We start from the raw sequence: 17,755 nt of genomic DNA on the forward strand, positions 1-17,755 counted from the left end.
TCCCATTGCTATTTCAGCAAACAACGTAAAAAGGTGCTTAAAGATGGCCAGCTCCAAAGAGTTTTATCAACGTTAAGGCCATCTCTCTTCAGAAATAGTATTTTATTTTAAAACACTTAATTTTTCAGGATGTGCTAAATGTTATGTAAATGTGAAGTGATGAACATGGCAGTGATCAAAAGACATACAAAGATATCCTAATCGGTCAAGAAAGCAGAGTAGTTTCATGTATCACCAACATTTTGGAGATTGGTTCATTGAAGGTTCAAAATGTTCTTTATGTCAGTAGACTCCAATATGCAACAGTCCTGCATAAACTAGGGCAGACCCAGATCAGCATACTATGCATCATTCATGATATATTTGCATGTGTAGCCTACACTAAACTGTACTGAATGAATAATCCAGTATGGTTGGCATGTCTTGAACTAAATTTATTTTGTGTTGTTTTAAATTGAAAGATCTCTTTGAATGATAGTGAACAGTTTTCGAAACAGCTGTCTACATCACATGTTCTATTCATAGCAGATTGAGAGACTGGGGAGATGCAGAGTGGTTACTTTATGTGCATTATCATTAACAGAGTGCAACACCAAAATGCAAATTTATTGCTGCACTGGACCTCACACTTGAGATATGTTAATAATATATCTGCAGGAGTTTCCTTTTTTTTGGTATGATTTTTTTTACTCACATTTAACATTATACACATGACACCCAAACATATAAAGAATAAAACAATAAAGCACAGGAGGCAGTGACATTAACAGTAACACTGAACAACAAGCAAACAAAAACAAGATCAACAAACAGAACAAAAAAAAAGGACTTATGCAGACATTAACTCACTCCTCACACCGACAAGCTCGACCTCTGTAATTTCATTTTTTTCTTCTTTAAATAAATGTTAGCTGTTAAAGAAAAATAAATCAAAATAACATAAAACTTTTGATCACTAATTGAACGTTGCAGTACTCTCACTAAAACCTATGAACTATGCATATAAAACTTTACCCCATATGTTTTCATATGGAAATAATTTGTTCTTTTCAAGGGCTAATGACTTTTCCAATTTCAAATAATATCACAGTTCATTACTCCAGTGTTTAAGTGAGGAAGGACATGTAGCTTTCCAGTGTTTTAAATTAACTTTCTTAAATACAACAGAGGAAAAAAAGGAGTGTCCTTTTCTTTCACTTGTATTAAATAGGAACTAGACATTTGCAAATATGAAGATGGATAACCTGCTACAACTTAATTTTTAGATGTTACAGACAAAGATGATCCAATTGATGCCCTTATTTCAAATGTCTAACTGTGATTGCTCCTGAGCAAAGAATATTTAGTTATTAAAATTCCTTGCGTTCCCTAATGAAATAGACAAACCTTGGATTAGATGATATTTGTTTAACGTTCTTATCTCTGCACAGTTATTTTTTATAGAAAATGAAAGGTAAAAACTGACTCAAGAGAAAATAGATGTATATCTATAGCAGTCCACCCAGTAAAATGTTCTTTCCTTAAATCATGTCATCTCCCTTTTCATGTTGAGAATGGTGTGTTAGAGGAAATCTGCTTTTTAGCACAGATTTAGCATACAATGAAAAGTGATGTTATGATAAAAGGGCTGCTAATATTACCAGCAGTGTGCTTTGAACAGCTCGGCAGACTGACCCAGCTCTAAGAAGTGAATCTCACTACTGCTGCTATTTTAAGACTACAAACTGTACTCTGTATCACTGCAGATTATCATCTGTGTTCACATTCACACCTTTAAGTTACATGAAGAGTCTTCACTGCAAATTACTGCCAGTGTGACAAAATGAGTCGGCTATCCACCAGTTTCATTAGTGTCAGTTCTCATTGTCAGTGCTGCTACTTTAATCAGCAAATGAGGTTTCATCATACAGGTATTAGTCACCCCACCCTTCCTTCTTCATCAGGATCTGTTTGCCTTCATTTGTTCTGTTACTCAAACTCAGGTGTGTCAGGGTGCAGCAGGAAATTGCAGGAAGTGACTCATCAATAATTATTTCTATAGGCTATTTCTTTTAATCCAGATGTTATCAAAATTGTAAAATCTGTGCCACGATTTGAGAAAGAGAAGGAAAGATGACCTAAAGGAGCTCAGTTTCATGGTATAAACTGTATTTGATTACATTTCCTGGGTTTAAGCGGGTTAAAACTTGAAACCAAAGCTACTTAGACCAAGTGTAATCCCTCCTTTGTGCACCCGTGGTCCTCAAAAATCTCAGGTGCTAATTGGCTGAACATATATGAATGCTTTCACTGTGCCCACTTTGGTCAACACGCCGGCTACAGGGCAGACTGTTACGTAATTGTGTCCAAAGTCCTCTTCAGCAGCCTGCCCTGTATGTGGATCTGTTTTGTAGTCCCTGCTGTGGCACACTGTGGCACACTGTGGCAGCACTTGTCCTCTCGTTACCCCCGCTTCTGATGTATTTGGAGCCACCCAGTAGCACCTTCGCGCAGGGATGGCGCTATAACACCGCGGTCATTGCTGCTGCTGTTGTTGGTACGCGGGTATATGACGCGGAGACGCATGCAGTCTGCTCTCCCATCACGGTTCAGCTCTGCCTCGACAGCACACGGCGTAACATCCCTCCTCAGCCCCTCTGGAGATCTGACATCACCCCGCATCCTTCATGCTCAGATAAGGGACGAACTCGTGGCCGGAGCATCTCTCCAAGGGCGTGGCACCTTTTTGGGATATTGACGCACGGAATGTGTGACCGAAGGGTTGGAAGCTAATAAGGCGTAAACAGGACTGTTATTTTTTCCTCCAGCTGACAGGTCTCCATGTACACTGTGGTAAGTCTTATTTCTGACCTGGCGGGGGAGCCAGATACTATTGATTTCACATAGCTTTTATTTAGCTCATTTCTTTATTGTTATGGATCATAACGAGGTGGTGGTGACTCGAGTCAAGGAGCGTCCTCACACCTAATGCGCTCACATTACGCACTTTGACCTGCTATGGTGAGAAATACTGTGATATTACTCAGTGTGTTATTTCGGTGTTGTGATCTTGTATGTAGTCAAGAAAAAGCATTGTTCCTTTTTTTTCCCTTATCCCCCGGTTTCTTTTGTCTCACAGAGCTCCAGTTCGGGGAACCCTTCCCTGCACGGATCCATGTCTTCCTCCGCGGATTTCTCAGACGAGGATGATTACAGTGTTAAATCTGGGTCGGCATCTCCGGCACCCGGGGACACTTTACCCTGGAACCTGCCAAGACATGAGCGGTCTAAGAGGAAAATCCAGGGAGGATCCGTGTTGGATCCGGCAGAGAGAGCTGTGCTCAGGATCGCAGGTGAGAGGCAGGCTGCCTGTTGTTCATGTATTATGCTGTAACTAGGAAAACAACAGCAGTACATGCAGTGATATGCTGTGCATATGGAGGCTACATGAGTGTAATTAGGGGGTGTCTACTCCTGTTATTCCCCGTTTTATTTGAGGGCTGGAGTGACGCTCACTTGTGGTACATGTGATGGTATTTTGGTCTGCTCTTATTCTGGATTAGTGCCTTAAAAGAACAAGTGTTTTATTGAGTATGTGGAATCATAAACATATTTTTGTATTCCTGTTTGAGCTAAAATTAATTTTACTTCTCATCCATAGTGTGTATTTTTTATTTAAATAGGCCTATAAATGATTTGTTGAGATAGAAACACATGAGGACGCATATGGACCCAAAAGTCAATATCAAAAGTTAAGCTTTGAACCACACTAACACCAATCCCTCTGACATGGCCTCTTGTTTCCTCCTCACTTGGTGACATGGTTGGAGATTTTACAGCACCACAGTATTTTATAATGATACTTTGACACTACTTGACGTGATAAAGTCTGTCTTAGTCAGGGAACAGAGAGAGAGCTTGTTGGAAATGCAAAGTAGCTGATCTCTGACAAGGGACTGTTCTGGATCTAGTCGTGTAATCTTGCACCTGACTGTGTTTTTGTTTGTTATATTTGACACAGATGATGAGACATTAACTGCAAATATGCAAACATTGGGAATCTGGGATGAGTCTGATGCAAGTCTGGCAGGTGGACTGCAGGGAAAAACGAAAGTGGTCCATGATACCAGCCGGTACAGGGACGGCTGACAAGGAAACGCGTTTATTATTACCACACTGTAAAAAATGACCAACTCATTCAGTCTGGTTTTGATATCATATTCAACCCACAGATGAGAATAAGTGATGCATATTCTAGATTAAGAAGATACTGGGTCACCTGTGCTCAGAAAATATCATTGCACATTGATATTATTTGCATTTAAGCCTTGATATGGGATGAATGGGGTTGATAAGACAGACATTTTTTGCAGCGCAGTTCTTCCTATCAATCTCCTGCACTCATGAGAGGAAGTGTCGCCCATTGGACAGAGCGCAGACAAGGGAGGGATGTAGGGCGTTTCCTTTAGTGCAACAACAGCGCCGATCACTCTTGAGTGCCTTACCACACACTCACACACATGCACATAAACACTATACACACACATGCACATATACACACGCTGTGTCCCCGTCCGCCGCTGGTGAATGTCCAGTTTGTGGAGTCCGGGTTATGGCTCAGTACGCAGCGCAGGGTAACGTGCTCTCGGACGAACAGGAATACCTCCAAGCGTATGAGGATGTTTTGGAAAAATACAAAGGTAGGATCAATACTGATTGGATGGTATTTAGGCTTTGGGACGATGAAGATATTTGCCTGACTGCTGCTTGACAGTTCAATGAATGTCAGCCTGTGTCACCCCCTCCTCTCTGTGGTGACTGGCTGGTATCAGTGTCTTTATCCCTGTGGTGGAAAAGTGAGAATATTTCCTGCATGACATCACATTTAGGCTGAATATTTGTCTCTAGGACAAAGACTTTATTTTGAGGCTTTTTAATGATTGCAGTGATCATCAGACTAGAGTATCATTATTGAATAATTACAGTTTAGCTATGTTTTGGATGTATATGTCTGGAAATCATTGAAAGCCAACTGCTTTCAGTGTCTCCCACATTTATTTTCAAATTGGAAGGTCAGACTGAAAAGAAACAGTCCTTTTTTTGAGTATATCATACTATACAATGTAAAAGGCCTGTTTGTGTTTGTTGTTTAGGGGGAACATCATAGGACAATCACTGACTGATTGTTCCTTAATTGACCTATGTGGTTTCTCAAGGCAGAGAGGACAATGACATAGCAGGGTGAGGCGTTTGCTCATGTCAGTAGCCTATGTCACTTCATGTAGCTGTCCCTTTTGGATCTGAATCAGAAATACTTTATTTATCACGGGAAAAATTCAGTTGTTACAGAATGCTCTTATACACATTATGAAAAAGTCCAAATATTAATAGAAAGAAAGAATAAAATAAGATATAAATATGAATACATTGGATTAATAATGAGTATATACAGAAATGCAGAATAGTCACAGTTCATTATATACAAAAGCACTGGGAATTAAGGTATTGTATGAAGATATATCTCATTAATTACAACAAATCCATCACATATTAGAGGTCCATGTTCTCCTGTGTCTCTTTGACAGCTATAGAGCTCGCTGTCAAAAATCATACACGTGCACTCTGAGGCCAGGCCTGCGGTGGTGGTCCCGTGGAGCTGAATTCAAACTGACAGCGGGGGTTTCAACTCTCGTGCTTCCTCCCCTCACAAGTAAAACAACAGATAGCACGTACATTGTGCTGTTGTATTGAACGCTTGCCGTGAGCGTGTTACTGTCAGCTGTAGGGTTTTGTAGTCAGCAGAGCCAGTCAGCTGTGGTATAAGGCTAAAACAGACTGGAGTCTGATGTGATGATCATATGATGTAGCATCATTAGGAAGATGTAACTGTGTTTTTCAGGCAGAGGAGCTGTGACACACAATGAGCTCACTTATTCTTCCTGTGTGCTTCTATCACGAACTACCACTCTGGGATTAGCTTTTACATGTTAGATATTGATTTTAGAGGATATTTGACTCCCTAGCAGTAGTTGCATGAGCAATGAATCTCTGGAAGAACGGTAAGACATGTTATCTTGGTAATTCCTTATTATATTATATGAGAGGAGTTTCAGGCTTGGATTGATTTCAATTCACAGCCCTTGTTTTTGCTGCATTTATTTTTGTATTTCAAGTTAAACTGACCTTTTGTTGTGTCTTTTTTTCTTTCTTGTCATGTTTTCCATTCATAAATGTGTAGCTGTTGAGTAATCCTGGTGGATCAGCTGGCGAGCTAATCATTACATCTCGCAAACTTATCTACACCACCGTTTCCAGCAGCTTTGTTTACATGTGTTTCTTCATAGCATTCCAGCTATCAGGGTTTAAGTTGCAAGAGTTACTCAACATTTATTTACTACAGGTCAGTTTGGGTTAGAGGCAGGTTATGCATATTGTCAGTTCATAGGTTCTCTGTGAAGTTAAAATCAAGCTATCAGTGGAGAGCAAACAGTTATGCAATAATATATTCTGTTGGAATCAAATATCTTTAATATTGTCTTCATGTCAGTGTCAAATATCTTTCTTAACAGTCCTGTTCTCGATGTAAAGTTGTATTCCCAGGCTTGAAGATGGCAAACAACTTGGTCTTTTGTCTCCATAAGAAGATGAATTGCTTGTCCCCAGTCTGGACATTTTTCTATAGGGCGCTGGCTAAGCTCCTATTTTTATTGTTGCTTTAGTTTTATTTGCAGACCTCTGGATCACCCACAGCCCCAAGCTTCTCTCCATGTGATGTGTTGAGAATCAAAGAGAGACTTTTTCACAAGAAAACCAGCAACAGTAACCAAACAAACACAACCAAACACACCAGTAAACAGGAAAGAGAGAGGGCCAGCTTTAAAGGAGGTAACAAAAGTCTCCTTGTCTCACTGTTTCAAGGTGTTGGATTGGATGGTTTTTTGTTTGCTTATCAAACACTTCTGATTGATTTTAGTCAGAGAACAGATCAAAACTGGAGGATGGATATTTACAGACTTTCTTGGGGTGAATCAATACCATGTGGTGTGACCTTTTCTGATCTCTACCTGTTAGAAATACAATGAAAAAATCCATAGACAGCGGAAGTGTTGACTGGAGTTCTGATCTGTGTTTCAAAGGAATGCAGGTTTAGAATTTTTGGTGACTAAGCATAACAGTCTCCATTGACTGAAGGCATGTCTGCAGGTCTTATTGCTATAAGGCATACCACACTAATTAGGTGTTTGAACTTAATAGTACCTTGGATGCAGGAATTGCTTTGGGCTGAAATTCAATGCAGGCTTTTTTACAAAAGGCTGTAAACTTGAGGAGTGAGCTAAATACACGGTTTAAGCTGTTAATGGTACAGTGGCTGCGTGGGATCAAACTGTTCCAGCAGAGCCTGCTGGGTAGGCCTTGGCATGAAGGGGTCATAAAGTTTCCCAACACTTGATCATCCTCTGACATCAGGGAAGATTTAATGGATTAAACATTTGGTGGTTCAGTCAGCTGCTCTTGGAGGTCATTTTGTTTTTAAGAAGACATGTGGTGCAAAAAATCTTACTAGGGATTAAAAGTGGAGTTTGTTTTGAGAGAAGACAGCCCTGCAAATCAAATACCAATATCTAATTAAAATGGACTATCTTGTCTGCTGCTCTTTATTGATATTTTTAGGATAACAAGTGTTAAATAAATATGATTCTATAGAGTACTAGAGAAAGCTGTACTCTGCAGCTCATGAGCTTCACATTTGTTTCTCTTCAGTAACACTAATATTCAAGCTCTCTTATCCTGAGTGGAATATGACAAAGGAATATTATATATTCTTTTGTCAGAATGCTCATTATTAGAGATCATCTTTATTTAAAGTACAAGTAAAGTCTTCTTTCTGAATGTAAACGGCTTCATACCCAGATTCACAATGTTTGCTGAAGGTCTTACAGAGAACAAAATGTGTCTTTAGGTTGCCTCCTATGTAAGTTGTGTGTTATAAGAGGGCGTGGTCTGTCAGTGTCTGCCTGACATATCTGCCTGTGAATCATTGAGGCCTGCATTATGACCTAATCCCTCTTTATGAGCAGCCTTTCTGCAGATACATTAAATAAAACACATGATTATTATTAACGTCATTTTTTTAATGCGTGCATTATCTTGCAGTGTAGCACAGGGACCAGTAAGAGAGCATTGTGTTTTCTGCACAGTCACTGCCTTTGTCCATCCTCCGGGGCCGTGCCCAGCCCAACCCCTCTGCTCTATGTCGACAGCCCACTCATCACATTCAAACGGCCCAGCGGCCCACACACACACGCCAGGCTGCCTCTATGGAGACTGTCTGTTACCGTACAAAAGACACTTTGTTTTTTATGGGAGCAGCATCCAAGTTCCAGAGACTTGTTCATGTGTCAAGTTGATGGTAGTGACACTTTGGCTTTTCATTGAGATTTGGATGTCAAGGAGCCACACTTTGAAAGTGGTCTTTACCCACCTAACTCGGCCCACAGATCAGTGGTCTGTAAGCTTTGTTGTGAATGAACAGTCGGCCGTTGTAGCCTCTCTAAATCAGATCTCTAAACCTCTACCTAATCCAAGTTAAAACTCATCTCAGTTTTTCAGATTAATTACAATACTCACTCATACTTCTTGAAGCACATTCAAAAACTTCCTATTAACCAATCATACCCTGCTGACATTGCCTCATTGCTAATTTAAAGCAATATATATTTGTTTCCTTAATTGGTGATTACAAGAAAAAAAGTGTATCTGTGCTTTGTTTGTTTTGTTTGTTTGTTTGTTTATTCAAATCTGAGCAGCAAGAAAAAAAATCAAGACTAATGAAACACAGTGGATTTGGTTTGTGAACAAACACCAAACAGATGGTATAATCACACGGCTGTCTAATTATTAAGGGTCATTTCACGGCCACCCCAGCCAAATTCCTGAATGCTTATGGCTATCTAAGTGCATTAGATTTTTGGATCAGTACCAACTCCTAGCTGAACTTGATGCAACCTGATTTCACAACAGTGTCTGGCAGGACCTGCTTTGAAACTCATACAGCTGCTTGTGGTTTCATTTTACAGGTTTCAAGCATACATAGTCCCCCAGACCTGTTTTTACATTTTTATTTATTTGAGAAATGATATCTGAGATTGTTTTCATGTTGCTGTCCATCACTTCCACACAGTTCAATCCTGCAAACAGAATGATAGCAGTACCTGAAATGCCTTCGCTGCTGCTCAGGAACTGTTGAATACACCTGTCAAAACAGCTCATAGTATAACATCTATCAAGACTGCCACCAACACAAGTCGTACAGTGTGCTGCTAGCAAAGAGAGGAAAAAAGGCTCAGCTAATGTTTTCCAATCACATATTCTAATTCAAAGTTAAGATGCTTAGAGCAGGAAAAAAAATACTATGAGGATGTTTTGGTTCTTGTTAACCCATGTGGACAAAGTGATCAATCTTATCTCTTTGCTGATCCACTTCTGTACATGCATGAGTTGGGTTCACTGATGACAGATATCATTTTGCTTCCTTTAAACTGTCAATCTTAACACTCACTGTGAATCTTTCTAACAAAAGGCTGTTTCAGCAGCAGGCTGGTAAATCAGTTAATCTGACACCAACCCAAGTGTCAGCGGTAACAGACATGAAGATGTACAGAGATGATCAGCATCAGTCTGTTTAATGACCATTTAAAAACTCCTCACAGGAGGGTTAATAATAATAATTTATTTGTAGAACACTTTTCAAAACAAGGTTACAAGGTGCTTTAAATGGGCAGCAAAATATAACAGGCAGTTCATAAAAACACACAAGTCAAGATAAAGAAATAAAACATATTTTAAAAGAAATAAAATTCCCCTAAAAGAGCTCTAAATGAATACAATTATTTTAAAATATATTTCTTAAGGCTGTTAAAATAAAATAAAATTCAGATAAAATCAGGAAAGGCTCTGCGATCAAAGTATGTTTTAAGAAGAGATTTAAAAGAGCTCACTGACTCAGCAGACCTGATCTCTTTGGGCAGATGGTTCCAGAGTGTCGGACCCCTCACTGCGAACTCCCTGTTCCCTTTCGTTTTCATTTTTGTATGAGGAATGCACAATAAACCTCCGCACGAGGATCTCAATGCACGCATCGGCTTGTATGGTATTAAAAGGTCTGCTATATAGCTCGGAGATTAGCTTTCAACTTTTTTCCTTTTTAAAGCTAGGGTTGGTAGCCATGGGAAACTAGCATGAATTTGAAAGTAGCATTTCTTCAGGACTCCGTCTAACCAGGACATGCAGCAAATGGTCAAGGCCGGGAGTTGAACTGGCGACTGTATGTGGGGCACTTAGACTGCTAGGCCGCCAGCGCCCCACAAAGCCCTTATTCACACAAGTATCTTACCCAATCAAATCCAAATTTATTGACAAAGTTAGTTTGAAAAAGAGTTGAAATATTTATGTCCTTCCCGCTTCATGCATGTTTTCAATGCAGACCACATTATTGTCAATAATTTATTCTTTACTTGCCAATTTTACAGTTTTAATCTGACATATCATTCAGTATATTTTGAAACTTGAACAATGTCATCCCCAAGCTCTTATCATGCTTTGTGTCAGATTTTATTTGAATGAAGCTGTCAGTTACTTCTATTAAAGCTAGGGTTGGTAGCCACGGAAAACCAGCATGAATTTGAATGTAGCATTTCCTCAGGAGTCCGTCTAACCCCTCCCCCCCTCCCGTCGGAGCTCGAACGACACCCCCGTTCACATGCACGAGCGCCGCTGATACGCAACCATATGATGGTGACTGATTCCAAACCGGTCCTCAGCACATCGTTTGTGTTTTGCACTACGTCAACTCATGTCTCACTCAGTCGTAAGAAAACACCAAAACATTCACATAGTTGAAAGTTAAAAACACAAACAAACATGAAATGTACGCTTTGCAGGAGGCGGGCAGAATGGCAGGACGGGATTTGATTGGTTTCATAATTTGGCTCCTGATGGCAGGGATTGGTTGGTGTTTTCCCAGGTTTACTCCGGCTGTAGATAGCAGCTTTACTTGGCTCTTTTTTAGGAACACATTATGTATTGATTGCCATCGGGACATAAAGATCATTTTAACCAGTATAACAAAAAGTGTATCTAAATCTGACTACCAACCCCAGCTTTAATAAAAATATTATATCTTTTCTATTTTTCCAAGTTTTCTCAGGCATGCTCTGATTCAACCTGTACTGAAGTATAATCATTGGTATCAGAAGTTTAAAAAAATGTGATCAGAACATCTCCATACACAGTCTGTGCTCTGTATTTGTCCAGAAACATAATATTGTTCTTGCGGCCGAGCCCTTCATTGATCGAATCAATTGACTTCATTTAAAATGGGCAGTGTAATCCAACCCCAGCAGAGCTCTCAGAAAGCTTCTCACTGCCCCACAAGCTGATGTAATACATCACTGTTTGATTTAGTCTTTATTTGGACATGCATCCTGCAGAGATGTATGCTCTGGCCTTATAGAGCACATTAAATCAGTTATCTTCATATAATCCTAAAGAATTTATACTAAGTTATCTGACTTTGATGCAGCCCTGTTCAGTTGTATTATATGTGTGACAGAGTGACGTGCCTGCTCACTGCTGCATTTGTGAATGTTGTATTTATATGCTGTCATGGTGATGGGAAGAGCAGCATGACCGGACCTCATTCCACTGCTTTGCTTTAGCTCCTCTCACATGAGATCATCTTCTGCGTCCCTGTCCCACCCTGACTCATGCTCTACAGCTCTCTCTTTCTCTCTCTTTCTCTCTCTCACTCCAGCAGCTCCACCCTTCTCTCCTAAATGCAGCAGATGCTGGGAAGCAATCCCACATTAGCAACAGGAAACAGATTTCTTCAATATGTCTCAGATATTCCGTACGTGGCCAGGAAAAGAATAGTTCCATCTGTTTTTGTGGTGACTCCCAAGCGATCATTTTAAAAACCTTTGCAGTAGTCTGAGAGAAGTGAGAAGACGGTTGTATGAAAATGATTGTTATAGGCCCTGAAGATCTGATAACATTGTTGGCTTTTGTTGCAAAGATATGACTCATCTATATGAACAGAAATAAAGCAGGCATATTGGCTGTTGTGTAGCAGTTTGTGTTTTTCTGCTGCTTGTTTGTAATGCATTGTCTCTCCTGAATTCAAACTGAGTCATTCAAAAAGGGAGAGAGGGGGGGGCATGACATGCACCAGATCATGTCATGACTGGGCATCGATTCTGCTGCCAATGCAATGAGGACTGAAGTCTCTGTACATGAAGCACCTGCTCTACCAACTGAGCTAAAACGGCCCCCCAGATTTTCTGCTCCTTAGGCCAAAAAGAATCAAGATTAACCCAAGCGGCAACCTACGGTCTAAAAATATGAGTCCAATGCAGAAGTGCTAAAAACTGCAGTTCATTGAGGATCCGCTTGAGGCTGGCTCCGGAAGAACTGGAAACCACATACACACCAATTCAAAGAAGCCGATCTTTACAGCAGAAATAAACATGTTTACAGCCTGGTTCAAAGACGAGTGTAGTCTGGATAGCTCATTTCTCGATCGGCACACACTGTATGGGGGTGAATTTTTCATAACGTGGTAATTTCAAAGATATTGAGATTGGGGCGGCAGTAGCTCAGTCCATAGGGACTTGGCTTGGTCACTGGTTCAAGTCCCAGTATAGACGAAGTATGGCAAGTGGACTGGTGGCTGGAGAGGTGCTGATTCACTTGCCTGGGCACTGCCTTGAGCAAGGCACCAAACCCCCAACTGCTCGAGGTGCGCTGGTTGATGGCAGCATCCTCACTCTGACATCTCTCCCTATGTATGTCCACTGCATGTTTGTGCATAACATTGTATGTATACCAAAAAACTGTGTGTGTAGCATGACCAAAAATTAACACGAGTGAAAAAATTGAATTTCCCCCATGGGGATTAATAAAGTACCTTTCTTCTTATTATTATTATTACGAGTCTTCCAATGAGAGGCACAGCTGACTTGATTGACAGGTGGGAACACTGTAGCTGTTGGCTAGGAGGCTCAAAGCCCGCCTCTTTACGTCACAAACACTTGACAGCATCAATATGGCTCCCGCCGACGATCGGCCTCAAAACAGCGCTTCAGAAACAGATGGGTGGCGTCACGGATACCATCCATTATTTATACAGTCTATGGATTAACCACATTTTCCTCGCCCTAATGGTCTTTCTGAACCATCATGCGAGCTTACGTCATGGCTGCCATGAAATTGGCACAAATGTGTCTGAGGGAAGGTGACGACTATCTGGGGCCTCAGCTGATTGCCCAAACATTTTGAATGCATGATTGCAGTATTAAGTGCTCTATCTGCATGTTGGGCGTGAGTGCACACTGCATAGGATTGTTCTTTGTCATTGAGCTTCAGGAAGTTTATTTTGTGGTTTGTTCATCATGCATATTATGTCTCATGAAGAGTTTTTATTGTGCAGGCCTTATCAAATCTAACACACTAAAAAAAGCAAATTTTTCATGCATTTGTTAGAAAGTGAAACTGCATGACAATGAAATCCACAAACTTCTGCTCAGTGCGCTCTTCAGACTTTAAGAGCGTATGGGGAAATTCGTGTTGTTTTTTGAGAGTGTGGAGAAAGAGCTGACTTGATCCCATGCACAAACACTCACTCAAACATGGCAGTTGCAGCTGTTGCACATGGAGCTCAGTATTGGAGCTTTAGCAGCTGTGTGTGTTTGTTCATGTTTGAAAGTGTATGTCCCATTAGCAATCAATAATGCTTCCTCTCTCGCCCTCCTTGACTTTGCTGAGTGCCTCTGTAGTGATAGTGCGTGGATAAGAGCGCTCTGCCAGTTTCACCTTCATACTCCATTTGCTCGTTATCAAGGGTCATACAATATTTCCGCTTCAGTAGTGTCTGGATTTAGTTTAACATCTTAACAGCCTGAAGCCTAATGATACAGATGTCAGACATATTAGTTATAAGTACACCTCTTAATACACAGTTAGCTTTAATGTGGCTTGAAATTTATTCAAAAAGGTGATGAAGAGGTGGCTGGAAATTGTGTGCAGCAGTGGTCACACTGTGCCTCTTCCCTCTGTAGCACTTTGCAGAAAGAAGCTTTAGACCAGATGATAATGAGGTCTGCACAGAAGCTGAGACTTTGTCACCTTTTTCTTAAATTCCTCTTTTCTCTGTCTTAAAGAAAACTCTGGCTGGAAAGGCATCTTTCAAGGCTTGGCAACCTGTTTCATTTGCAGAGCTGTTCTAGTCACATTTTTGAGATGCTGCCCTGCCCCTCTGAGAAGACAGAGTGTGGTATTCTCACTTACAAAGAATGAGAGAAATGCATGAGCAAGTATCTCCCCTCAGAGTACGTTGTTTACAACTTACGTGTTGGAGCCTAAATGCAATTCATGATGATGTAATAATTTACAAAGATAGCTTATTTATAAGGATTAAGATAAATATATACATTTATAGAAAGATGGTAAAAGGTTAAAGTTCATTATGCTCTAAGTATTTTTTTATAATATTAAAAAAGGTATTTGGATTTGTAACAGAATGTCATGTGTTTGAAGGGTGGCTGAATCATGCATGCTGTAACCCTGCCCCCTTGTTCAGGTTCGTTGATCTCGTAGCAGATTAGTTTTTGAATTAATGAGGTGGCGAGGAGAGAGTGGAGCCACACTGTTTTTTGACCTCTCTCTCTTTCTTTCTCACTCTCTTTTAGTTTCTTTAAGGATTTCTGGATAAAAACATGGAAAATTGACACCTTTCTGTGTTTGTTTTATTTCTTGTTGAGTTATTTTTCAAGGTGTAATTCAAGAAATTGATTTTTGAGAGCGTCCAAACTAAGGCTTCATTCAGTGGAGCCCACACTACCTGCCTCTTTACTTCCTGTGATGCATGTGTGCATATCTAAGTGGAAAACTGTAGCCCTTTTTGTGCTGAGTCATCACTCCTGTATACCTCTCTTATAGTGAGAATGTACATTCATCACTTAAAAAATCAATGTGGCCGCTTTGATGAGGGGAAACGGTAAGCTGCAGCAAACCATTTATAGCCAGCATGTTGGTCTGTTTGTCAGTCTAGTCTCTCAACTACAATGACTGATGGAAGGATTGATGATTCCAATACAGCGCCATCACAAGGTCTGTTGGTTTATCTCATTAGGTAAAGCCTGCGCCCCATTTTCAGAAGGTACAGTACTAAATGCTTCAGTCTCAGGCCTGACACCCGGCCTCGACCCCTTTGGTGCATTTGTAGCCCACTATCTTCTCCCTTCATTTCCTGTCTCTCTTCAGCTTTCCTGTCAGATAAAAGGGCATAAGTCATATTACCATGCTGACTTCAGCGTTGGGATAAAAGCTGCGCCTCAGTACACTTTTATCATACTGATAGCATTAGGGATGAGTAAGGACATTTTGGGGGAGAGAGGCTTGAGAATGGAGAAAAGGACTCTTACACTACCCACAAAAACTCTGTGTCCACAACCCAACATTTCTACACCACCAGGTTCTTAATGAGCCAGGATACAACATTTTTACTCTCAAGATGCCACATTTTTGACATGCTGTGTTGGCTTACTTATGTCACCTTTTTCTTTTTGTATCATTCAATAACAACATGACAGTTGTAGCATATACAGTTAACCCATGACATGGAGACTCTTAAGTTTTACTTTGGTCTTATTTATAAAGATAAATAGTGCTTTACATTAAAAGATGTGTGACATATTTGTTCACCTTAGTTAATTTATTCGTTATTCAACCACAACCATGGCACACTTCTTATTTTAAATTTGAATCTATGTATGAATGTATGGATGTATGTGTGAATGTTAGATGTGTATATTGCTGTTGTGCAGTTAATGACCTAACTTTTGTTTTTATACCACTGCTCTCTGGCCTTTTAATTGCCCCCCCTGGGATAAATGAGGTATTTTGAATTGAATTGAATTGAATATCAAAGCTTAGACATAGATCTTATAAAATAAGACTTTTTGGCCATTTTACTAAAAACTGTATTTTGCATTTAGTCAGTCCCATTAAGAAACATTTTTTAATTTGGAATCACACAAGTTCACAATTGTACAAATTACATTTGTTACTTGTCATCTATAGTGATCCACCTTGTCTTTTAATGTCATAAGACAGAACTCAATAAAAACAAAGAGAGACCAATGACAGAACGTGAGGTGTCTGTTTCACAAGAAAATAATGAATACAAATACTTTGAAACACAGTAGTATGTTTGAATACCTTAAAGAAAAGGTCTTTTTGTAGAAATATAAGACATCCACACTTTCTCAAATGTGTCTTTCTGAAGCTTCAAAGAAAAGGTAATCCGTTCCATTTTAAAAATATCATGAATTATATCATACCAGTCATCGATAGATGGTGGGTCAGGTTTAAGCCATTTTCTGGTTATTGCTTTCCTGGCAGCTATGCTCAACCATTAAGCATTTTTAGGTCTTAAGTGAGCAAACTTGTATAATTTCCCACTCTTTTTCTACTTCCTGTTAGTGGCCATCGTTGTGCTGTAGGCTTCGGTGATTTAATGCAGGTTTCACTGATTTCATTTCCTGTCATTGTCATTATAGAATATGATATAGGGAAACACTTGTAAAGGGAGGTCAAATGTACATTGCTATAGACCTGTATAATGAACTCTCTGCCACTGCCATGCAACACAAAGCCTTGCTCTCTAAACAAAGCTAATACAAACATACCTTTGCTTACTGAGCTGGTTGTGACACAAGAGATGTGAAATGAGATCTGTTGAGCAAGAATGTTTAGCGTGTCCTTGTCATAGGCTGGAGGGTGGAGGGCTTTTCACTGTAGTCTTTATGTCTGTTTTGATTTCCCTCCCATGCGAGGTCAAGAGGATTACACAGGCTGGATTTTGATTGCTCGGACTTTTTGACTCTGCTCTGCTCAGAATGGGAGGATATTTTAGGCACCCTGACGTAACGAGAGGCCAAAGGCTGTCAACTGCCCGCATGTGCCTGACGGTCCCTTGAAAATAACCAATTATTTGTTCCTCTGTTTCTGGGAGAAGCTTGTGAAAATGCAGTCTTGGGAGATCAGTGTGAAGTGCTGTTGACTGCTCTGCTGGTCGAGTTTCCAAAATTCTTGTTGTGTTTAGCTTGGAGCAGTTTAGTATCAACCCTGCAGATATGCAGCCAGTGTCATATCCTGAAAGTCGAGCTTTTCAGTATTTAAATGCAACACTGGACAAACATAACTGAACATATATAAACATCTCTTAGGAAAGGATAAATCTCTCACAACAAAAAAAAGACTAGAAAACAGACTTCAATCCTTATCCAGGAAAACATGAAGTCAACTGTTCTAAAGATCCAACTCTCCCACAGGTGCTCAGTGAAGTCGTGTCTCTTATACGAGGAAATGAAGGACGTCACCTAAGTGACACAGATTATGTGGTCTGCAGTTGCAGGGGCAGCGTGGTTTAGGGTTGGAGCTATTTATAGCCACACACATGTGCTTCGCTGAGGTCTACAAATAAGTGTCTGAGGAGGAGCTCTCTGGCTGTGTGTCTGAAAGCTGTGCTGGACTTGTGACTGGGGTTTTATTTGTAATACAGACAGAGGACACACAGGCCACAAGACAGCGTGGACTTTTACACAAGACTGGCTCCTGTGTGTCATTATGTTCAGCTTTCTTTGCAGTCGTTGTGAAAAGAAGCAAAGCACTCAAGTTTGCAAATACTGCATTACAAAAGTCCACAGTGTATAATAGT

General features: G+C 40.2%; 1 protein-coding gene across 1 annotated transcript in view; it reads left to right on the forward strand.

Annotated features, from left to right (window-relative positions):
• Positions 1–2,502: 2,502 nt before the first annotated feature.
• dst (dystonin) overlaps positions 2,503–17,755 on the forward strand; it is a 118,403-nt gene continuing 103,150 nt past the window's right edge. Inside the window, exons 1-2 of the mRNA XM_034682728.1 lie at positions 2,503–2,832; positions 3,119–3,332. Coding sequence (XP_034538619.1) covers positions 2,821–2,832; positions 3,119–3,332 — 226 coding nt within the window. The 5' untranslated portion in view covers positions 2,503–2,820. The remainder of the gene's footprint in view (positions 2,833–3,118; positions 3,333–17,755) is intronic.

The sequence above is a fragment of the Notolabrus celidotus genome, chromosome 4 (genome assembly GCF_009762535.1).
Source record: "Notolabrus celidotus isolate fNotCel1 chromosome 4, fNotCel1.pri, whole genome shotgun sequence".
NCBI classification, from domain to species: domain Eukaryota; kingdom Metazoa; phylum Chordata; class Actinopteri; order Labriformes; family Labridae; genus Notolabrus; species Notolabrus celidotus.